This window comes from Prinia subflava, chromosome 2 (genome assembly GCF_021018805.1).
Source record: "Prinia subflava isolate CZ2003 ecotype Zambia chromosome 2, Cam_Psub_1.2, whole genome shotgun sequence".
In the NCBI taxonomy this organism is placed as follows: Eukaryota; Metazoa; Chordata; class Aves; order Passeriformes; family Cisticolidae; genus Prinia; species Prinia subflava.
In genome coordinates this window covers 112,253,549-112,273,213 of record NC_086248.1, presented here as the reverse complement: position 1 = coordinate 112,273,213, position 19,665 = coordinate 112,253,549, and the positions used below count along the sequence as shown (strand labels likewise).

At 38.4% G+C, this 19,665-nt stretch overlaps 1 protein-coding gene across 2 annotated transcripts in view; it reads left to right on the top strand.

Moving 5' to 3' along the window:
• Nucleotides 1-19,665, top strand: part of PPP3R1 (protein phosphatase 3 regulatory subunit B, alpha) — a 37,690-nt gene that overhangs the window by 8,866 nt on the left and 9,159 nt on the right. The window contains exons 1-3 of one of the 2 annotated variants that reach the window (XM_063391647.1): nt 12,144-12,560; nt 12,661-12,685; nt 14,852-14,891. In XM_063391647.1, coding sequence (XP_063247717.1) covers nt 14,879-14,891 — 13 coding nt within the window. In that variant the 5' untranslated portion in view covers nt 12,144-12,560; nt 12,661-12,685; nt 14,852-14,878. Of the gene's footprint in view, nt 1-12,143; nt 12,561-12,660; nt 12,686-14,851; nt 14,892-19,665 lie in introns of those variants that run through there. The other variant, XM_063391646.1, reaches the window with a different exon arrangement.

Sequence of the window (19,665 nt, the reverse complement as noted above, 5' to 3'; positions counted from 1 at the left end):
GGATCATAGTGTTAGTAGGGCCTGTTTTCAAACCTTATGATTAATTTTTATTCTTTGTGAGGCCTTGAATAGCATAAACTAAACCAGAACTTGTTAAAATATCTCAGTTTATTAGCTGTCAGCTGCAAGTTCTGATTAAGTTATTTTTCTTTAGTAAAAAAGAAAAAGACAAAACTAAGATGAGTGTTAACTGGTTGAGAATACCAGGATGTGAACGATCTCTGTATTTCAGATTCTGTTTCTATGCAACAATTCCCCTTCAGCATAGCCTGCTTCTTCCTTTGATTTGCACATCTTGCCCAGTTCTGCATCTTTGCCTCCTTGATTGTTTTCTGTTCATGTCAGTTTGTGAAATCAAATCCCATTTTTGAACTGTCTTTTCTGTTTTGAGGTGTGGGTCATTTTCACAACTCTTCACAATTTTCTTCAGCCTTTTTTTTTTGTAGTGGATCCTGAATGACATTTTGCCTACTTTGTGTTTTTTTTTTTAAATTGTACCATTTCCTCTTTCTCTCTTCGTGTTGGGCAGCTGTAAGATGTTTATCTCCTTTCAAACTCAGATTTCCCTTTTTGATTTCCTGAGTGGCACTGAACTGTTTAGACCTTTCTTATATGGGAAGAAAGGCTGGTGACAGCATCTACTTATGCAGCCTATTTCTGTGCAGTGCTGTACCCTGAGCTGTGTGACTTTCCTAACTCTGTTCTAACCCCTTGTGGTAGAACCTTTGGGAATTACTGACACTTCTGACACTTTCTGAATTGATACTTGCACTTCTCTGCTCCAGGACTTTTGTTAAAACTGATACTAAACTGTTGCATGCAGTAGAGCTGCATCTTTTTTTTTTTTTTTTGCTCCAGACCTTTTCAGATTAATTTATTTATAATACCTGTGCAACTGTTCCTAAAGCCTTACTCTTTGCAGTTAACACGACTGGATACACTGCTGAAATCTGGAAACTCAGGAAAATCAGTTGGTAGAGGAAGATGTGCAGGTCATGTTATTCTTGACTGTTTCCAACCTACTTCTGTGAATAGGGAATTACACTGAACTGCAGTAGAGTCTTTTACATTAAGCAGCATAACATTGTTATATGGTGCAGTATAATCTGTTAATATATTTTTGCTATTTTCTTTGCTCTCTATAAATACCACTTGCAATGAATCTGCTGCCTAAACTCTCCTAAAAAAAACATGCCACCTAAACTTATTTTCTAACTGATAATGATCTTCCATTCTTTCCTTGCTCAAGTTTGGTAGCAGTTTGTGGCAAGGGACCTTTGTTAGCTACAGGAGGAAGAAATACATTGATTATATAACATTAGTGAATATCTATAACTAGTTACATAATTATATATTAACAAATATAGTCATTTGAACGTTCATCACTTGCTGTCAGAGGATAACATGCTACATTTCATTTCTAGCTAAGTTCTTATCTTTCATATTTATCTCAGCCTAATCAGGCACAAGGATCTGCAGCCATTTCTTGCAGAAATTAGGGAGGAGATTTGTTTTCTTTGCTGGGGGTTCTGTGACTGCTGTAGCTGCTTTTCTGCTTTTTGGAAAAACCCTCTGCAAAGAGAAGTGTTCTTACTCCTTTCTAATGCTTACAGCACTGCTGAAGTGTAATAGTAGGAAACTGATTTAATGGTTATTGGGTTTTTTCCTGCCTGTAGAGTTCATTTCCTTGGTACAAGCTAATCTAGAAGTTCAGAAACTTCAGAAGACTGAGCCATCCTTATATTTATTAATTTCTTGTATTTGGAGTATCACAATTCATGTTTTTAAGAGGTAATTTTTTGATTCTACAGATACTGATAGCCTTTAGGTTTTTGAAGATCACTCAAAAAGTAAATTTGCAAGCAGGGTAACAAGTCCTGTACCTTAACTATGATTTCCACAATCTACTAAATGTGATTGAAAAACAATGCAGAGGAAAGAAAGCCTCATCAATCCAGTGGCAAGAGTGCTTGACTTGGAATTATTACAGAGAATATAATTCTTTGACTGTTAATTTTGGAGGGATATTGGAATACCAGTTAACTTGGCAGAGTTTTTACTGGGATCAGTCTATAGAGATGTTTGCTGAAGCTCCCTGTTTTGGTGGGGTTTTTTGTTTTATAGTCACTTGAAATGCTGACAGTTAAATTGGCCTAATTAAAAGCACCCTCATGAGAATATAGATAGCAAATTATATCTCAATATGGCTTTAGGTCAAGTTAATATCTTCTCGTAAAGTGAATTGTTCTGTTCCTATTTACATGTAGGTCAGCCAGATATGAAGTTGTTATTGCTTTGTGTTGGAGTGGAAGTTTGGAGCATTGTCTGTTTTCTGGGAAAAAGTTGTTTTGTCTTAAAATTGTTGTGGAGAAAGAGAGAAGCTGGAAGAGCTTTAATTACCTACTAAGTATTTTACATGAAAAAAAGGAGTGTTTTGACTGTTTTGGGTAGTTTTGTCTTTTATCATTTGACAGTGTATGGTATGCTAAATAACAGCTTGAGTATAACCTTAATTTCTGGTGAAAATTGTGGGACTCTGTAGTTCCTCCAGATTCTTGGTGATGCTTGCATATTTTGGCCTAATGCTTTGAATGAAGTTTTATTCCTTTGTTCTCTGTGTTACTTCACTTTTCCAAGTCTGAAGTTGTTCTTTCACATAAATGTGACACAATTTACTGTTTGCAGTTGCTTGGATTTTCTGTGTGCATATTCACCAACCAAGGGAAAAAAAATATTTCCTATTCATGAAGTGATTAAATTAGAGATCATAAGTGTCTGATAACCAGTTTATATCTATCAGTGTCCCAAAAAACAAGATCAGTGTGATATGTTTGGTTTTTTATTTCTCTTTAATATCTTGTTAAATGTAAGTTAATGTAATTTCATCTAAGATGTTGACTCTTAACTCTGAAAATCCCAGGACACCTCAGTCACTTGATAAAGTGTTCAGGTGCATTTTATTCTTTCTCCTGTACTCTTAAGATAAGCTTTTGTACTATATACTTCTAAAGCTGCCTTCTTTAAATGCTCTCTGAAGCTCTCCAGCTCTACTTTTGTTATGCGTAAATATTTGTGGTTTGTTGCAGGTTTGTGGAGGTTTTTTTGTAACTTTGTCATTGATGTGTCTGTTCTCTCGCAGTCGTTTGTATTTTGTACCTTGTTCTGTACTTGGATTATAAATGTTCTGGACAGCATGGTCTTGGTGTTCATTTTTACTGGTGTGGGTTTAGTCCATGTAACAGCACAGTCATGGGTGGATGGATTGAGAAACTTTACTGCAGTTGTCTTTAAAGCTGAGAAGGACAGCTGCCATGCTCTCCTCTTTAGCTAAGGGAATTGAATAAATTTCAGTTTGTGTTGTGAACCTAGAAAGAAGTTTTGAAGGTGAAACTAGTGTATTAACCCAAGTGGAACTAATAAATTATTATTATCTTGTAATTTTTTTGTGACTCCTCCAGAAGCTGTGTAGGAGCAACCTGTAAATCCCAAAGACTTCCCATTGTGAACTCTTAATTGCATCAGAACTTCAATTTAGTGGTGGCAAAATTTTATTGTTCCCCTACTAAAGGTTGTGTTGCTTCAGAATCCTTCTGGGAAACTCCTTTCCTTGGCTTTTTGAGACTTCATTATTCATTTATGCACTTTAAATTACAGGGTTCTGAGAATTTCTGAGTGATGCAAGCTTTAGAAATACGAGCTTTGAAGTGATTGGATAAGCAGATTGGGTTGTTGCCACTAAAGAGCAGCAGCTGGGGACTGCCAAAAATGAAATTGTGAAATGTACCTTAGCTCATAAAGTTAACACTTCTGTTCCTGTTACTGCATTTCTCTCAAGTTTTATTTACAGATTGCAAAGTTTTTGCAAGTTTTTATTATTTTCTATGGTTTCTTGCACATGTGAGGTTTTGCTTTTCTCCTTCAAATAATAAGATTAATTTGTTAGTTTTCTAAATGTGGCACGATCTGTTCTCTGCCTTACCTAGTTTTAAAACTCAGTATATTTCTAGCACTGTTTATTATCTATCTGACATACTGCAAGCTCTGTTAGGGAGATCATAAAATGGAACAGAAAATGTGAATAGTCTCACATATTACAGATGGAACAATTGAGTTAAGTTTATAGTAATCTAGTTATCCTTTAGATTTTTATTATGGCTACCTCGGACTTGTGTGAGATGATTTGGGGAAATACATACCTACCTAGTAAATGTTATTATCGGTTTACCCTCTGACCTCATGGCTTCTTTTGTCCTCCAGATTCAGGAGAATGACTTTGCAGTAAAACTGCTTTTATCTTTGGTCATTCTTTCTTAAGCAATTTAACAAACTGCTTTGTTGTTTCTGCTGGGTCTGTATGTCTCGTTCTGTCTTGGGTGACTTTTTTTTTTCTGGGAGATACTGCAGGTGAGTAATTAGTGTTTGTGTCTGCCTGTACAGATCTATGATTACACCAAGTACTTTTTCATACCTTCAAGATCATGCAAGTCTATATTTTTGCTGGAAGCTGAGCAAATGTAACTGAGTTCAGATAGAGAATGCTATGGGATTGATGTGTATGAATATATATCATATAATCCCTGCTGCAAGTGGACAAATTTTATAGATTGCTTTTCAGTCCTGAACACTTGAAATTCAAACCATTAAAATTTAAAATAAGTGGTTTTATCCTATTTGAACAGATCACTTTTTATTGTCGTGTTTCCCTTACTAAAGCCAAATGGTGTATTAAAGGCTGAATCCTCTTATAAATTACACTCTTGATTCCTTTAGTTTTTCTGTCTGCTAGAGGCTTTGGCAGCAGGAGCCATCTCTAATTTCGGGTTTGCTTTGTGCCTCGTTGGTTTAGGGCTTCCCTGTGATATCCTAGAATAGTTACTTGACTGTGATGGCCTTAAGCCATTAATATCTCACATTGGAGGAGACCCGTGGACAGTGAAGGATTTAAATAAAGCATAGCAGAAGTTGCTGGCCAACTGCCAGCCAGGGGACAAGTGGCTTCCCTTAAAATGACTGATGAAGCTTGAGCAGAGACAGGACTGGATTAGATGGTGACTAAGGAGTAAACTGTGGGCTTTTCCTAAGGCTTGGACTGTCGTTCTTGCCTCCTATATCCAGAAAGGGGATATGGTAGAACCTGCCACACATGCAAGAGGGGAGAGTCTTCTAAGGCATCATCACTTTGTTAGGAGCAAATGGAGTAAATGTATCCAAAATCAGTTTGGTTGGTTTTTAATAAGACTTGCTTTTTTTTAATGTGGCAAAGGGAATTATAACACTCGGCATACTTGAAAGAAGCAATGCCAGAGTGCTGTAACAGCTTTAACCTGGCTTGATCTCTACTGTAATCCCAAATCCACCAATCCCCTTTGCCTTGGTTCATTATCTCTGATGTCTGCAATTTAAATATGTGGAAGAATTAGGTATTAATCTTTTTTTGAGTTCCTTCAGTACTGAAGGTCACGGAGTATTTTCTTTAGAGGCGGGATTAAAAGTTTAGGCTGCTTTGGGGGTAACACATTTAAAACTTGAAGTCATCTTTTAAAGGTAAGTTAAAAGAAGCTGTGTTTGGTTTTGTGGTTTTGTTACAGCCTTCCTGGATGTTTGCTGTTGATTAGTATTCAGGTGAGGTATTGAGTTAGAATATTAACATCAGCTGGAAGACCTGCCTTTTGTACCTTTATGGTTTCACCTTTAAGGTCATACATAAAAACTGAGCACTGACACAAGTCCAGTCGTTCTGGTAAACTTTACAAGAAATGTAACTCAAGGTATCCACTAAAAGTTACTATAAAATTTCAAGGGATGATGATTGGCAGATGTAGGGGAGAACACAGTTTATGCTGTAGTGTCTAAATGGAAGTGATATCCAAACATGAAGGTGGAATGGAAGAATATGTTGGCTGGTTTACGTCACTGGTTTTAAACTGCTGGGTGGAATTGTACGAGAGATGCCAGAGAGTTGTGGCTGTGTTGTGCTAGATAGTTGTAACCTCTTGGAAATTGTGCCTGCCAGAAAATGGAAAATTCCTCTGCCTGTTTGAAGGAAACCTTAATTGATTGGACAGCAATGTGTGAAATAAATATAATTGTAAGATTACATTTTCATCCCACATGAAACATGTAGGTATTTTCCAGGTAATTCCTAGGTAATTTTTTTTCAAAGAGGAAAGATTAGCAGACTTCTAAAGCATTTGCCACTTCGTTTATTACATTATCTGGGCCATTACATTATCTGGGCCAAGAAGCATGTGCTTCTTGGTTTTTCAACTTATGTAGAACCAACTTTGGAATAGTGCTTATGTTTGTGAATATATCCCTTTTATCTCTGTATACTTAGGCAACTGTTGATAGCTCAGAGGAAGGTACAAAACAATCAAAGAATTATTAAGGTTGGAAAAGAACTTCAAGATCATCGAGTCCAACTTTTGAGTGATTACTGTCATGCACACTGAACTGGAGAAGTGGCGTGTCCACTTGTTTTTTTTGAACACTTCCTGGGTTGGTGGCTCCACCACAGCCTTGGGCAGCCTGTTCCAATATTTAACCACTCTTTTGGGGAAGAAGTTTTTCTGACATGAAGGTCCCTGGTGCAACTTGAGGCAGTTTCTCCTCGTCCTTTTCCTGGTTGCCTGGGAGCAGAGCCTGAACCCCACCTGGCCACAGCCTCCTTTCAGGGAGTTGTAATGAGATAAAGTCACCTCTGAACCTCCGTTTTCCCCAGCTAAACATCCCCTGCTCCCTCAGCTGCTCCTCATGGGGCTTATGTTCCAAACCTTCTCTGGCCTTGCTCCAGTACCTCGGTATCTTTTTGAAGTGAGAGGCCCAGAACTGGATATAGGTTTTGAGGTGTCACTAGTGCCAAGAACAGGGGAGGAATGTTGTTCCTGGTCCTGCTGGCCACACTATTCCCGATCCAGCCAGGATGCCACTGGCCTTCTTGGCCACCTGGGCACACACTGGTCAGTCAACACCACCGTGTAATTTTCTTCTGGGCCACTTGCCAGCTGCTTTTCCCCAGCCTGTGGTGCTGTCTGGGGTTGTGACCCAGGGGCAGGACCTGGCACTTCACCTGGTTGGACTCCTACCATTGGCCTAGGCCCATTGATCCAGCCTGTCCACATCCCTCTTGCAGAGCCTTCCTGCTCCCCAGCAGAACAAAACTCCCGTGGTGTCCTCTGCAGAATGACTGAAAGTACCCTCGATCCTCTTGTGCCTATCATTGACAAAGGTATTAGATATGCCCTGCCCCAAAACTGAGCCCTGGGGAGCTGGTGACAGGCTTCCAGCTGAGGGCAGCTCCACTCACCACCACTCTTGGCCATCCAGGGAATGTTTTTACCCAGTGAACTCCTGGCCCATCTGAGCCATGCGCAAACAGTTCCTCCAAGAGGATGCTCTGGGACACAAGTGTCAAAGGCTTTCCTCAAGTGCAGGTAAATTACACCCACAACTTTTCCTTCACCTGCTAGATGGGACACCATGCCATTGAAGGAGATGAGGTTGGTCAAGCAGGGCCTGCCTTGCATGAACCCAGGCTGACTGGGACTGATAGAGACACTGGCTGCTCTGGTTGTCCTGCATGCACTGTGTGATTACACCCAAGATAATGTAAATACCAACATTTAAGGTCATTTCAGAAGTTTCATAGTTTGCTTTTGTAGCTATATCTTCAGGGGCCCAGGAGAAAACAGCTATAATATATTGCTGCAATATGCACCTTGTTGCTGGTTGACTAAAGAATTAAAGAAACAAGTCGTGGATACTCTTCCATAAAAATACTGTTCCTTCTTTTGCATATAGACCATTGAAAGCTTTATTTGGTAAAGGAATACCAAAACAGATCTATCATGACTTGTGCCCTTCTGTTCAGTATATGTTGCTGGTTCTAGCTCTTAGAATTTTGTTCATAGTAAGAGTTACTGATTTTAATGGCAAGTTTTACTCAGAGAAGTGCAATTCTTACATACCAGTGGAATGCCCAAGCCCTTTACTGTCACACTTGTTGTCTGTGCTACTTACCTAGTACCATTATTGCTGCTTCTTTCTTTCCTTATCTTTTCTTTCCTTATTTATTTTACTTTAATTCTTTTCTGTATAACCTGTAAGAATTTGTTGCTCGTTTGTATCCTCTTTTAATTCCTTCTGTTGCACATGTGGACAGCTGAAGGCTCACACCAAAGGATAGCAAGATGCCCAGATTTGGCAGTCCAGTGCCAGAAAATAGATGGGATTTTTGGATAGCCAAGGTAATGGCTATGAAACGTCATGGACTTTGTGTACAACAGGAACAAACATAAGCAGAGCTGAGGTAGTGAAAACTGCAGTGTACTCATGAAGGCTCAATGAGTTGTCAAATGAATTTGAGCTGGATTCAGCATGGAAGTCTTGGATCTGAAACCATTGTCATACTGTCCCAGCTTCAGGGCACACTGGGTTTGTTGTTGACCTGAAAACATAATGCAAGATTGGTGAGTGTAGTCTTACTGCTGGCAGATACTTAAATTTTGAACTTATTGAGTGTCAGGTGGGTGTCACTTCACATGGATTTTTATGTATTTATTTAATGTCTTCTTTAGGACATGTTCTTAGAAAACAGGCTGAGAATTTGGGGTCAGCAGTGAAACTGTCATTGCTCTTAAGTTGCTTGAACTTCCACAAGCCTTCTTATTCAATGTCTTCTAATTTCTTGGCTTTGCTTAATTTTTGCATTGCAAAATCTAACTCAACATTAGTACAAATATAAGAACCTCAGAGGTAGATGTATTTTCTTTGAGTAGAGGTCTTGTGTTGGAGAACTCCTAATTAGGGAAGGAAGTATTCAGGAGAGTTGGGCTCTCTCTGCCTGGAATACTTTTAAGCAAAGCAGGTACTTCGTAGTTGCATTGTATAAAACAATATAGAAGTGACCAGATTGTTTTAAATGTTATTTTCTAAATTTTGGCAGTTAGTCTGCACTACTACCACTTCTTCAGTTAAGTCTTGTTTTCAGGTAACTATGTTTGGATAGTCAAATTTCAGGCAGATTTGTTTATTGCCTGCAATAAAAAGCCTAGAAGGTGACTTAATTACTCCAACTCAAAACACAAATGCCAGATTGCGTGGTGATCTTATCTACAACCATTCCTTTACAAGTTTCCTTTTACAGTGTATAAATTGGATATTCCTGTTAAACAGAAGATAATCAGTATTTTTCTTGATTCATAGACTCCTCTTGGACTGACACAACGTTTTTGTGTTGAGTAGTTTGTTCAAGGGTTTGAGGTTTTTTCTTACTGAATTTAACAAAAAAGGCCAAGTATTTTCATACTCTTTTTGAACAGGGTAGATTAAAGTATTTTTCTTGCTTTTCTTGTTTTAAGCTGTATTTTTTGTGATGTGTGAAGAAACTTCGTGTATGTCTCATCTGTGCTCTGGTAAACTTCTTTTAGTGTTTAATTCTCTTGTAAGTTCCATAAAAAATGTATAAATTACAATAGGAGAGATCTTGCGTGTTTTTGTGACCAGGACTTAATTCAGAAAATCAAATAATAAAGTGGCTTAAAGCTTCCTTGGCTTTGTGTGAAATTTCTTTTAAACCACTGTAGGTGTGTCTATGTGTCATATTCTGTTCATGCAGAAGTTTTTAGAGCCGTCAAAACACACACCATCATTTTTAGTTTGCCTTCTTGCCTGCTGTTTTTGGTGAGGAATACCAACCTCTGACAGCCAAAGCTCTAGTAATTTCTTAAACAATGATCATTTAAAAAAACCAAACAACCAAATCAAACTTCTTTTCACCAAGCAGTTCTTCACTGTTAAAGCTTCATGAAAGTGACAATACATGGAAAACAGGCTCGAAAGAGGAGGAAGAATTCTCTGCAACAGGTAATTGTCATCAATCATTAATTCTGGCAGTGTGGAGAAGAATGGGAAAAGACAGAGAAGCATTTTGTGTGTTTGTGGAACAGGGAGAAGGATCTTATGTGTGGGCTCTTAAATGTGAGCTGCCAGCTGCTTCCATCTTTTTTTTAATGCTCCCGTTCTTTTGGGTTCGTAGTAGGGGCTGATGGAAAACAGCTTTTTGTGTAACTTTAGGAACTGACATTGGCTGTCTTGATAATGCATGGTTCTGGTCCCCAGCTGACACGGCTTGGACTGGTTCACCTGCCTGCTGAAGTTTCTTGCTTTTGCTAACTGTGGTAATTAGCGGTGTAGAAGGAGTAGGAGCAGATGCAGGAAGCACAGCGTTCAGTGTGTTGCCAACACCCCAGGAGGTGCCTTTGCATCAAAACCACAAATGCAGGAACATCTAGTGCCGAGGTGGAACAGCCAGTGCTGTGACAAGGCAGTTTGCATATTTAAGGCAATTTACAAGGGTGAACATCTTACATTGCTTTTGTGTGCTGCTGCAGAAAGTGGGAAATCTTGGACAACTGCTCCTGTACATGTACCAAACAGATCAGGAGACCACTCTTGTCCCTTGTTGAATTAACTGCCTGGCTGTGGAAACAAATCAGAATCTTTGAAAGAACCTAATGTTTTAAACTGTCCAGGAATTAATTTTCATTTGTAGTGACTCACACCCCCCCCCCGCCCCCAACTTTGGAGGACTAAATTTGAGATTAGTCCTAAGGTGAAATTGTGGCTTGCTGGCATTTAAACACATTTTCTGCTTTTATAAAAGCAGAAAACTAATTGAGGGCTGATGCTGTAATTTAGCTCTCTGAACTATTTACAAAAGGTGCACAGCATGCAGAAAAGTAAGGCATAACCAGATCTAGAAACAGTGTTCTACTAATATATGCTGAAGAACTGCTCTGCAGTGTGATATCTGTGTACAAGCTGTTTTGTATAAACAACTGCAGCTAAGAATTGAAATCTGTTAGTAATTTTGCTAATTGCTAATTTCCTTTTTGATTTTCTATCCACAGATCTTCATGTCTTTCACTAAGAGGAAACTTGTCAAGATAATTGCCTTAACTATCGTACCTTGGAGCAGCATGTACAAAACTGATCCTAAGAAACAAGAGTGATTAGTATTTGAAATAATTGCCAGGGGAAAAAAATAAAGAAATATTTTTTTAATATAATTTACAGAAGATAAGATGACTTAAGTCCATTAAGAGGTTATTCTTACCTAGTAAAAAGGCACAGCTGCTGAAAGAAGAAAAGAATGCTTGGTAGAAAATTTAAAACCCACTTTTGTTCTTAAAGGAACACATTATGTGTCATGTCAGCTCCTTTAGTGATGTGTTTTGACTTCTCTCTAGGAAACTGGTATTTCTGCAGTATTCAGAACTGGGTCAACCTTCTGTTAGCAGATTTTGGACTTTTCCCTCATCTGTAATTATTTCTGTCAACAAGTCATGATTTTGTGGCTGTTTAACTGGGAATTAACTCGCAGGCTTCTAACAGCATTTAAGAAAACTCCAAGACTATTCTAAAAGGATAAGGATATTCAAAGTATCTGTGGTATTTCAGCTGCTTTTTCTGCTGGTGCAGCTTGAGAGAGAGTAGATGCAGATGAGGAAGGCGTGTTTTACACTGGGTGTAGGTGCCAAGTAAATCTCTTGGGGAGTGTTGACTCTGCAAAAGCTGCATTTCTTCAACAACCCGTGTGGCACTGGTTTCTAAATGTGCTGATATAGTATATATGAGCAGATACTCTCACTTTTTGTGAGGTATGCTAAATACATACCTGGCAGGAAACACTAATATTATAATGAGATTTTAAAATTGACAGCCTTATGCTGTCAGAACCTTGTTAGTCTACAGATGCATTTGTATAATTGAACTTTTCTATCAGAGATGAAATTACATTTTGGAGTTTTACACTGGTTTTGGTTTTTATAGATTAGTATAATTTAAAACTATAAAGTGTAAATGCAGTGTTATTTTAATAAATAATGTGTATAATTTATAGTGATCTTTTGCAGTAACTTTTCTGTTAGTGCACTGAATCACAAAGAATATTTTTCAGTGTTCTTTAGAACGCTTCCTCATCTGGTGTTAAAATTAGGTAATTCTTTTCATTAAAACTGTACAGATGAAAATGTGTATCCAGTTTCTTTCCCTTTTCTTAGAGGGTTTATTTGATACTTAGTGATGTCTCAGAGCTGTGCTTCCCTCCCTGCTTTTTTTCTGAACACATGAATGTGGATGTAGCTTTTTACCTTCCACTTGACTTGCTGCCTGCCTATTCCTAAGCAATCCTTGCTTCTTAAGCAAGAGGAGTATTCAGCCTCCTCAGTGCTTGTGCTTCAGGGTTTATCTCCTGTCTCAGAGCACTGATTGTGTTTGGGGGCAAGTAAGCAACCTTCTTGTACTGCTGCTCGTGGAATATGATAAAACATGCCTGCTCCTGAGACCAAATCATTCCTCTTCATCTCTGAAGATCAAGGCTTTGGGATAGAGCACCATCCCTGTGTTTGTTCAGGTCACAGCAGTGCAAACTGCAGGAATTTTGGCATCAGTAGTTCAGATCTTTATTTGCACCGACATCCTCCGCCCAGCATCCTTTAAAGTCTTACAAGTATTTTGGATTCTCCTGTGAAGATAAAGATTGAACACATCAATAGCAGGTGACTACTTTTTGAAATACTTTACTTAAATACTATGGAAAATGTTGAATAATCATGTAACTTTCATATTGTCATTTACTGGATTTTTCTGCCTTTTTAGATATCCAAGATGCAGTCCTGGATAGGTAAGTATTCTGAACACTTTCTTTTTTTAGCATTAACTGTTTCAAAGAAAAGCTAAGCTGAAGTTCATTCACTTTTTTCTCCGATCTCCAAATATTTTTTTAGGCTACTTCATTTAGATAACTTGCTCATGACTTAGCATGTGCATCTAAATGCATAGTGGGGCTCCTTATAAACATTACACTTACTCAATTCATGAACTGAAAACAATTACTGCCATTTTTTCATTTTGTCCTGCTCAGTTTTCAGGAGCATTTTATGTATATTTGGGCAGACTGATTTTGGTAGACTGTACCAGAAATTAATTTTCTCCCAAGACCTGAACAAGGATGTAAATGCCCAGAACAGTAGTAGTAAAGATTGTATATTTGTGTGCATGTGCATAAATGCACTGGTTTTAATTCAACTTTCTCCTTTAATTTGCAGCCTTCCAGTCTGGTGTTTTTCTTGCCTCTTCATGACCTGGTGTCTTGAGCAGCCTAGCTGGATCCCCTGGTTCCTGTTTCTTCTTGTTTCAAAATTCTGCTTTCTCCCGTTTTAGACTCCCTACCCTTTTATATTCATATGCATACACTGGCCTTTTGCTGCCTGTTTTGGTCTCTGCTGTTTATCCTACGACTTTGGTTGGGTTCCATGCAGTATTTTCCATGTGGCACTGCTCTTCTGGATTCCCTGCCACAGTGCAAGTAGGAAGAAACATCCCTGATGTGCTTTTGAGGTTTTAGTGGCCTCATGGTCCTGATCCATGTTTCTGTTCTGCTGCTTTGTCTTGCTCTGAGTAGACGTTGCAGAAGACATGAAGGCTGCACCTTTTGCTGCCCTACTTAGAAAGCAAATGCATGAACATTTTTTTAAAGAGGCAAGAGAGCTTGTGGATTGGGGGGGGATAAGCAAAGTGAAAGCGTTCCTGAGATAAAAAAATGCAAACAACTCCCCTCAACAACAACAGCACATCTCCTCTTGGACATGTTTAGATTCACGAGGTGTTTGTTCTGCCCCTTTCTGCTCTAATTAGGAAATGCAGTCACATTTTAGCTTCTAGGCTGAATGTAGTTCTTTTTTTTTTCCTCCTTCTGTCAAGTAATCTCTCTATTTCTGTTCAGTTTTGTATCATTTTGATGAGCCTTTCTTTGCAAGTGCTCAGCTGTGGAATCCCTTATGCTCCACACCATAAGAGAGTTGCTGCTGAATAGAATGCCTTAGACTCATCTGAAATGTGTTTAGTTTCCCTGTGTAACACACTCCCTTAAAAACATTTGTTTGGAAAGTGGTTATGAATCTCTTCAGTTATCTGGCTGCTCCTTTGCTAATGGATTCAGAAAAGTCATTCAGCATGTGCGTATTGTGATCTCTGGCTCAAAGGGAGGCATCTGGGGGAAAATACCAAGTCCTAGTGGTTTTTGGCATTCATACTGCAGTAGTTCACGTTGATTTCCATGTGTGCAAATTTCAAGTGTTGATAGCCTCAAAGTTTAAAGTTTTTTGTGCTATTACTCACTCTGTTGTTGTGTAGCAGGGATTTAAAAGTTTGACTTTCCATTCAGTTACAAAGCAGGAACATATTGGTGTAGTACATTACAAAAATATTTGAATGTAAAGCTGTTATGTCTGAATGTCTGGTGGTGTAAAACTCTTTTCTTTTGCATAATTTTTGCTGTGTGAATCCATTTGGGGGGGAATGGTCAGATGGTTGAGGGATGAAAACTTGATAGTTTTCTTACTCAAATTGAGTAAGATTTGTCATTGGTGTTCATAAGGACACGTCTGTTTCTGTGTATGAAGTAAAATGGTAAAGCAGGTTTTATGAAGTTTTGAAATTAAGTACTTTTAACTTGAAAACTAGCATTTGCTCAATATATAATAGTGAGTTTGCTTTTCTGAGTTGAGAATACGGGGTTGAAGTTTTTGTCATAATTATGTGAACGGACATTTTCGTGGGCATTCTCATTTAAGGAGACCTCTTAATGGTTTTATATTTCTTTGTATATTTTGGTAACATGGATCCATCCAAATAAAACCTTATGGTTGTTGGGTCTGAAATATATATTTTTAAATAATAATGTAACTTGTGTTGCCTGAGATTTTTACAGTGCTGAATTTTAAATAATTCCTCAAAGCTAATTTGGGAGTAATTGCAACTTTGTTCTTTTTTTCTTGTTGTGTTTCAGGGAAATGAGGCAAGCTACCCTTTGGAAATGTGCTCGCACTGTAAGTTTCTTTTAATTGCTACACTGTACTGTCACAGAAGTGAATTTTATTGGGGGGTTGATATGTACAATTTCCATGTATGTTATGCAGTTTATATACTAATCAAAAGTGTAAAATTAAAAGGTCAAAAATTACCTTTGGAAATAATACGGCTTTTACTGTTAGATTGGAAAATCAAAAATCAGTCCATCTTTAAAACAAAAGTCTCTTAAAGGTTTGAGGGTTTTCTTTGAGTCTTCCATTAGAATATAAAAAACCTCACAGTCTTGATGTCTGTAGGGTGAGGTGCAGTTCAGCCCCTGGGGCTTTTCTGTCAGTGCTGGTGCCAGTTCCTCAGGATGTGGAGCAGCTCATGGTGCAGTCTGTGCTGTGTTAGGAGTGAGCTATGGTGCTTAAACTGTCTTTGTGCCCTCACAGGAAGGAGAGGGTGAGAACTAAATGAGCTCTTTTCCCCCTGTGTACACTTGCAGCCAAGCACTTAGGTGAGAACCCACTTGGTGTTACTTGCTTTTGGCCGTGTGAGAATAAAATCTGTTGCTCCATCTCATGGGGTTAGCCTAGCCTGTAAAAATGAGAGAGTACTTTTTTGCTTAAAGCTGACCAAAGAAAGGGTTGTCTTGTGAAATGTCCTTGTGATGTTGTGCTGAGTGTACCTATTCTTGGTTGCTTTTTCCATTGGAAGATTTTCTTCAGCCCTGAAGTGTGTGTAGATGTGTGTATGTGTCTTCTGAACTGCTTGATAAATTCCTTCTCTTGGGTGAATTGGATCTTGTTTTTAAATAGGGTAACTCTTCCAGAGAGGACTGTTTTCTAGATCTCTTTCACAGTGCTTGTCATGTGCTGGTGCTGGCCTCTCATAACTCAAACTGTCATAGAAAATAATTGGTCGCGGAGAAATCTTTGTCTAAGTATGTTTTTACAGAGAAATGAGGCTTTAGCTTGCAATTTGCAAGTCCTCTGTGCCTAGTAGCAACATCTACATGGATTCTAATTTGAGTGATAAATTTACAAACACTTGAGAATATCTTGCATAGCTGTGTAATGCTCTCAGGATATTTTGTTAAATGCAGACGTGTGGTTGGAGTTTTGTGTTTGATGAAGCTGTGCTTAAAGATCCTGCTGCCTCAGTATTCTAAAAGCCAGGGGGTTTGGGCACAGATGTGCACAGCTGCATGTCTGGAAGCAAGTCCACCAATGTGACGCTCACATTGTTCTTCAAATGTTCATTGTTCCTGCTGCTTCCCAGAAATTGTCACTGACAGGTCTAAAGCTTTCAAGGCAAGGCCAGACAATGTCTCTGGAGATCATCTGATCTGGATTTTGAGTTTTCACCCTTTGGAGGTTGCCAGTTAGTAATAATGAATTAATGCTGTTTGCATGGAGGCATTGGGTCATAACTGTGCTTGGTGCTACAGTTGCTGCTTTGGTGTCTCATAAGAAAAAATTTGTGTTAAAGGTGGCAGTTGCATGGAGCAAATTCAGGATACCAGGGAGAGGATGCACACCATTATATAGTCAAGTATTCTTTTAACCTTTCATTTTAGAACATCAGTTCTTCTCAGTGAGTGAATTAGTGTTGCTGGATTCCTTAAATTGATTTGGTTTTGTTCCTCACCTGTGCTGTGCCAGAAAGTACTGAAAACCTACCACTGCTTTCCACGGTGAAAATTTGATGTCAGCCAGAATCTGTCCATAAAAAAAAAATTATCATAGCAAAAAGATCTAGAGAGAACTATTTTGTAATAAAGAATAGTTTATAGTGTAGTATTTTTAATATAAACACTCTTTTGTAGAGTGTTTGGATTTTAAGATAAGAAGACTAGTATCTCTTTTCTAACTTAGGAAATTGTAATTGACACATCTGAAGTCATGAAAAGGATTAGGCCAGCTGTGTGTAAGCATATACAAGACAAGTGGTTGAGTGTGTTCTCAAGGGCGTCATCTTTTTGAAATGTGATCTCCCAAACTGAAATGGCTGACCTGGTTGCTGCTCTGAAACGTTATATTCGTGAATCAGATGAGACCGTAGGTAGAGGTGCGAGTTTTGCTGAAGCTCTGTTTTATTTTGAGATCCCTGCAATACATTCTTCTGGGGGAAAAATCAGCCTGGAAACATTTAAAATTGATTTCAGAGCATGTTTGATTTGCAGAATTTCTCCTAGTACCTTAGCAATATTCATATCCATAGTGATTTCATGTTTGAAAAATGATGGAAATGGGGCTCTCTGTGACCACGCTCTGATCTGGTTTGTTAGTTAAACCTTGAGCCAGTATTCTGTGAGTATCTGAAAAGCCAACCTTTTAAATACAGGGGTAAACATTTAGATTTCAGAAGTGCTCAGCACCTAATTGCTGACATGTACAGCTTTCCTAAGGTCTGTACCCTTTGCAGATTCCTGTGTGTATATTGTGTGCTCTGCAGCAATGGGTGTACCCTGCTTCTTAATACATCAGCAATTGTCCTGTTAAAGCATCACTGAATCTAGTGGATTTCAGAAATCTGTAGTTTTGGGGCATTCTTTACTTTTCGTCTCTCACATTAATGGAAAGTTAGCTATGTACCTTTATGTTAACTGGAAAAAAAAAGAATTAACTTTTTTCTGAAATGAAACATTTTTTCAACATAAAACACACTGAAATTGGCTTCTAATCAAGCTTTTTGAGTTGCTGCTTAAATAGTTTTTACAGTCTTAGCTGAGCATCAATTACATGCATAACAATTTGAAACAGAATTGTTTTAAAATCTAATGGGTGATCCTCTACTGCTGTGGTGGGGGGAAGAAGTGAGGAGCTCAGTAGTGTGGATCAGCATATTAGAAAGGGAGCAAGGGGAGATAAGAGTTCTGCGCTAAAATGGGAGTGAGGCAAAGCATTTGCATGTAGTTTCTTGGAAGCATTTTAACCTGATTCATCATATTTTTAGATGTATGCAAATGAATTCAGGAGATGAAGCAAGTGTTGGCCCTAAGAATTTTAATACTTGGATGGAAGAGGGATCTTTTGAAAGTACTGATCATTCTTTAACAAAAAAAATCCTTAGTACCAGAACTACTTAACCTGGCTTATGTTAATTACAAGGGGAACAAAATTCAAAATGGATTATGAAATAAACATAAATAATTCCATGTGTCATAGAACAGTGCAGAATTTGATGTTGGTACAGGGGTGCCAACGAAGCATTTTGAAGAAAAGCACTTAGCAGTTCTTATTTCCAGCCAGTTAGTGAGTTTGTGAGCTCGGGCGTCGATGCCAAGGTGATGGGATTCCGTCAGATTCTGCTGAAAAGCACAGGAGGCACAGAGCCCCTGGCAGCTGGGGAGCACAGCACAAAAAAAAGCTCATTTGGATGTGAGGCAGAGGAATGCTCAGGCTTGCTCAGAGTGTGGTGATGAGTCACAAGCAGACTCTGCCTCAAACAGCGTAAACAAAGCTCAGTCCTGATTTTCCTCAGTGGTGGTATTCCCCTTTTTACTCTGCTGTGGACTTGGACTTCCTAGGATTTCCTAGTGTTTCTATCTGTCCTGCTTTCCTGAGGTGGTCTTCTTAAATTCTGTCTGCTGCTGCCACCATCAGTCCTTTCAGCTCAGCTTTCCCTTGATCTGAACTGTCTCGTGCCTTGCATTTCCTCCAGAACTTAAGACAGTTTGTGTGGGCAGAAAAGTCATATTTTTTGTTCAGACACTAAAAATTTAACTCAGTGCTCTGTTCTTCAGTGAGAGTGAATTTCAGAATTCTAAGGAAGTCTGTTGATAAGGACAAGGAAAATAAAGGTCTTGTGAAAAAGGGGAGCATCCATCTCGGATGGAAACTGCTGTGTATGTGCATTCTGGGAGATCATGTCAACAAAAAACGAATAAGATAGTATTGAAATCTACTGTTATACATGAATGTATGCTGTTTTCCTTTAAAAAATCCAAAGGAGAATGAAGAAACAAACATTAAGCCCCAGAAGACCTGCAGTTTTTAGGTAAATTCAGCACAGGCAGGGAGAGTCAGCAGAAATGAGGACTGTGAACTGAAGGAAGAATAGACAGAAGGTATGCAAATCTAAGGCATATTACACTGTGATCTATTCATCCCTTATTTTATATTTGTATTCTTATTTCTTAAAGCTGTTCTATGAAGACAAAGATACTACTGAAATACAAATCTTTTTCATGTCTATAAGCTTTTTAGAATTCAGCTTGTGGAAAGGGTTTCCTGGTAGGTGAGGTGCCTGCAATGTATTTAAGGCAAAATAATGAAATTCCTGTATGAAATTCTCATACAGTCAGTTATGAACGTAATGATCTCATGTTTATCCAGATACGTTCATTAGGAACAGAGGTTTATATGCTCATGAACTAGTAAAGAAAATTTTCCTAGTCCTGCATTTACTTTGCTTTTTCATTATTTCCTCCTCCAATTACTGTCATTCATGGTGTATCAATTGCCAGAAAGAAGCCACTGGAAGAGTTTGCTATTTGGTCAGCTTTTGGCAGAGATGCTAATTTTTTCAGTACTCCCCTTAAGAAAATAACCTCTCTCAGATCTCCAGTGCAGGCAAACCCTTTGCTTGAATGTTTCAAGGTTTGGAATGAGAAATTTGTAATCCCATTTCTAGCAGAAACTGCTGCCAGATATTTGTACTTGGACTGTGCATTGAAGTTGAGTTAGTATGAGCTATGAAATGAGATGTGTGTATATGTGGAGAAAGAGTAATTGACATTTTTCAAGTATTCTTAATTTCATAATTGCAGCAGCTGTTGCTTTGTTACAGTTCAGCAAAACACGA